Source organism: Cyphomyrmex costatus, unplaced genomic scaffold (genome assembly GCF_001594065.2).
Source record: "Cyphomyrmex costatus isolate MS0001 unplaced genomic scaffold, Ccosl1.0 scaffold123, whole genome shotgun sequence".
Classification (NCBI taxonomy): domain Eukaryota; kingdom Metazoa; phylum Arthropoda; class Insecta; order Hymenoptera; family Formicidae; genus Cyphomyrmex; species Cyphomyrmex costatus.
This window is the reverse complement of record NW_017275207.1, coordinates 250,534-254,653: the sequence shown is the minus strand read 5'-3', so window position 1 is coordinate 254,653 and position 4,120 is coordinate 250,534. Positions and strand designations below refer to the sequence as shown.

General features: G+C 30.4%; 1 protein-coding gene across 1 annotated transcript; it reads left to right on the top strand.

Annotated features, from left to right (window-relative positions):
- The first annotated feature begins 2,379 nt into the window (after positions 1-2,379).
- On the top strand, positions 2,380-3,655 carry LOC108780897 (Dynactin 5, p25 subunit). Its single transcript, XM_018548731.1, has 4 exons — positions 2,380-2,560; positions 2,765-2,952; positions 3,110-3,221; positions 3,302-3,655. Exons 1-4 carry the CDS (start codon positions 2,513-2,515, stop codon positions 3,497-3,499), a joined length of 546 nt encoding a protein of 181 aa, XP_018404233.1. The 5' UTR covers positions 2,380-2,512; the 3' UTR covers positions 3,500-3,655.
- The last annotated feature ends 465 nt before the right edge of the window (positions 3,656-4,120 follow it).

The window sequence follows — 4,120 nt, the reverse complement described above, 5'->3', positions numbered from 1 at the left end:
TTCCCTTGATAATTTAATTGTATCATCTGAGAAGAAAAAAGAATACAAAGTCGATTAAAATTCTTTAGATACTATTATATGCCTTCTTAAGTAAAATGAAATTGTTATAATTTAGAGCGAGGTAACTACATTTATTCCAAAATTAACGAAATTCATAGTAATATGACAGTTCACATGATGTTATAAATTCAAATTAAAAAATTCTTCCTCTCTCTATCCTTCTCAATGTTTGCTTTAAAGTTTATGATTAGTTTTATTCATTTATTCTTTTAATCATCATATTTCTGACAGATTTGAAAATCTCTTGCCATAGCTGATGCACGTATGTAAAGATATCCTCGATGGTGAAAATAAAATGGGCGTCGCATCGACGATAAATTGTAGAATCACATCGTCGATCCAACGAGAGGATGTAGTGTCGAACGACACTGCAAGGATGCATAGAACGATGAAAAACATTCCAATCGCTTTTGTATCCGCTAAGCGATTGCAAATAGATTCCTTTAGGTTTATCGACAGTATCGATTATATATCTGTGTATCGTAATCTTTTTGCGTACATAGCCGGATTGGGATATGTCCACTCAACAGAAAATCGCGGATGGATTCAAAAAAATAAAAAAATGAAGGGAAATAGGCGCAATAAGTCGATTATTGCCGCCCATAAAATATTTAACATTCGTGACGGACGCTACATTGATGCGATATTGTAGCCCCTAAATAAAGGACGCAATGAAGAGGTAATCGGTGAAATGAGCGGATTATTACTGTACGTAAAATATTTAGCATTCGTGACGACGCTACGTTGGTATACAATGTATAGCCCGAGGATTGTTTTCTCTGATGTAGCTTCGAAACATGTGGTTTTAGACTTTCGTCAGCTTTCATTGTTCTCACGATTACCTTTCGACGGTGTAAGTATTGAAAGCACAATTTAAGTAATGATAGTGCAAGAAATCCCGATGCAAGAAACTCGGAGATGGATCTGTACTTTGCGTGCGAAAAATCGCAGCTGAGGTTTCACATATACTTTTCTATCACACCATGTGATTTTTACGACATTCTTTTTATATTTCTGCGTATTGTGTGCTGATAGAATATTTCTTGCCTACCACGCGATCTGAATCATTTTTATCATTAATATTGTAATACAAACAATTGTAATATAATAAAAGTGGAAAAAATGTTTAAATTAAATATAAATTAAAATACTGATAGTATCATGTAAGCATTGATACAATATCATACATTCCAACATGTTCTATTATAATATCTTTGATTGTAAGCACTTTTCACATATTTGGAATTATCGGTTTATCAATATGGGATAAACAAGATTTATGAAAGGTTTTCTTGTTATTAACATGAGAAATGATTTTATAATATTCTCCGTCAGTTTTGTATTTCACATACTGTATTAATTATGTGTGTGCAGTGGGAAAAATTTATTATTAAAATTTACAAAAAATAAAGTATATGACAAATTTACAAGATAAACATATACATATTTTTGACGCTAATTGTAAACAAAATTAAAAGTTATAGTTTCATTTAATACTTATTATATCTATTGTGTTTTATAAAAGAGAAATAAAATTGATATTAATAAGAGATAAATCTAATCATAATATCTATTGTGACTATAAATTTTAATTTAATCTAATAAGAATAAAGATCAAAACAGGATTATTACAAAAATAAAATGCAAAATTTAAGATTTCACAAGTCCGACTTTTACATTTAACTTTAATAAAAAAATTTATAATATGTATATCTATGTTATTATATGCACTATTCAACACATGTATAATACAAACATTATTTACAATATTTTAACCAAAGATATGTAAAAGATATATGTTTGATCTGCCCAATTGTAAAGTGTTTATTGCTTCTATCAGTGTTGTGTAGTGCTTACATTTATAAATAATTAATTTTATTTTTTATTGGTGTGTTCTCATATATTCGTACCAATTTTATATTGTTCTAATAAAGTAAAAAAAAAAATAAGCTAGCAAATTTAACTGTTGTAGCAAAATCTATATCAATTATGTAAACTGCAAAAAAATTGTTAAAAATACTAATTGCTATTTGCCAATATAATTTTACTAAAACTACAAATTATTTTGCTGCGAGAATAAATAAATAAATTTTTATTTAATTATCGAAGCTTTTTTAATGCAAAGCACATTTGTATATTAGCATTATTTTGTAGTATTTTTTATTATATCGTCATATTTTTTTACAAAATGACTTTATCAGCTGAGAAATAAATTCACGATGCATTTTCCTGCAGTAGAAAACAATACACAATTTTGTCAACAGATGGCGACAAGCATTTAATTCATCAGCTGATCACGTCTGAAATGTTTGGATATCTAGCAGTACTTCAACTTATACTGAATGACTTTTCTCAATATATTTGGAGGAATGACACTTAATCGGAGCATTTTTATTAAAATTTTGAACTAAATTAAGTAATACAGTTGTGTGTAAGAAGAAGATACGTCAAGATGGAGCCTCAAGATATTTATTACAACAAAGCTGAATATGTTGAAACGGTAATAATAATCGAAGGAACTAAACATGCAATTTTAATCAAACATTTGTATCTGTAATTAAAAAGGAATATTATAACGTTATAGCTTTTATCGTTAAGAGATAGAGGCTATAAAAACGATTTAACAAATATAATTATTTAGTGACATCTCGCATCTATAGATATTCAGAATGTGATACGTAACCTCACTTTTTCGCTATTTTAGGCCTCCGGAAATAAGGTGAGCAGGTTGACTGTACTGTGCGGCTCGCAGAATATTGTGCTGCATGGAAAAGTAATAGTGCAATCTGACGCTATCATTAGAGGTGATCTGGCCAATGTCAGGACAGGTCGTTATTGTATTATAAGCAAGAACGCTGTCATCCGACCGCCTTTCAAGAAATTCAGCAGGGGGTAAGTAAAATTTTGTGTATTATATTAATGTACGTTATATTGGTAGCTTTATAATGGATACTAGTTTTAATATCGAGACTGGCAGTTTGCAAACAAGAGCGACTCTTTAATACAGTTATGTTAAATGCTAAATTCTAAAGTGATAAACCCTGCTTAGGGTTGCCTTTTTCCCTCTAACAATGGGAAATCATGTGTTTGTGGGAGAGCGAGCGGTCGTGAATGCAGCGTTGGTTGGCTCGTATGTTTACATTGGGAAAAATGCCATAATTGTATGTATAATGACTTTTACTTGCCAAATCGAGTGAGTATAGCGTAATTCCTTCACACAGTTGTACTTGTCTCGCTATAGGGCAGGCGGTCCGTTCTGAAGGACTGCTGCTACATTGAGGACGGCGCGGTCGTACCACCAGAAACAATCGTGCCGTCCTTTACTCGTTTCGCTGGCAGTCCGGCGACGTGCGTCGAAGAGCTGCCCGAGTGCACTCTGGATCTCATGGTAGACTTCACGAAGAATTATTATGAGCACTTCTTACCGGCACGTGTTTAATGCTCGTTTATTCGTATATGTACCTTACAGTCGAAAGATATATTCTTTTCAAATGCATTATTTAAGATGAAACGAATATATAATTAAATATGGCATATGTGATAAAAGTTAGGGAATTTAAAGGAGATACAACTGAAAGGAATAGATATAAAATCAGCCGCATGAATTTTTTTTTTTATAATTAATGTATATATTTTTTGTTATACTTTTGAATTAAATAAAGAATATTTGATTATCAATAAGAAATTGATTTTAAATATACGCCTGCATTTAAGTATGTCTCGCCTTAATGATTTAGCTGTAAAAAAATTATTATCTTTGCTCATATTTATGTTCATTATACTAAATAATCGAAGATACATAATAAAAGCAGGATATTCATGCACGGTGAATGTTATACTTTATAAATTATTAGAAATGTTGCGCATTTTCGACACAATTTTATTCTTTCAGTAAACTTTTATGAACGTTATGTCATCAGGTGCTTTATTTTGTCGGTTAAATTTATCCAACGAATCTAGCAAATATTTAAAATCGATTTTCTCGAAAACAAGCCTCATATGAAAAAATTTTATGTTATATTTTTTTTATTATATACGTATTTTTTTATATAGAATTGTA

Coding starts and splice junctions, on each gene's coding strand:
- LOC108780897 (XM_018548731.1), top strand. CDS start 2,513: ATGGAGCCTCAAGATATTTATTACAACAAAGCTGAATATGTTGAAACG. Junction 2,561..2,764: donor AAGCTGAATATGTTGAAACG/GTAATAATAATC, acceptor TCGCTATTTTAG/GCCTCCGGAAATAAGGTGAG. Junction 3,222..3,301: donor TTGGGAAAAATGCCATAATT/GTATGTATAATG, acceptor GTCTCGCTATAG/GGCAGGCGGTCCGTTCTGAA.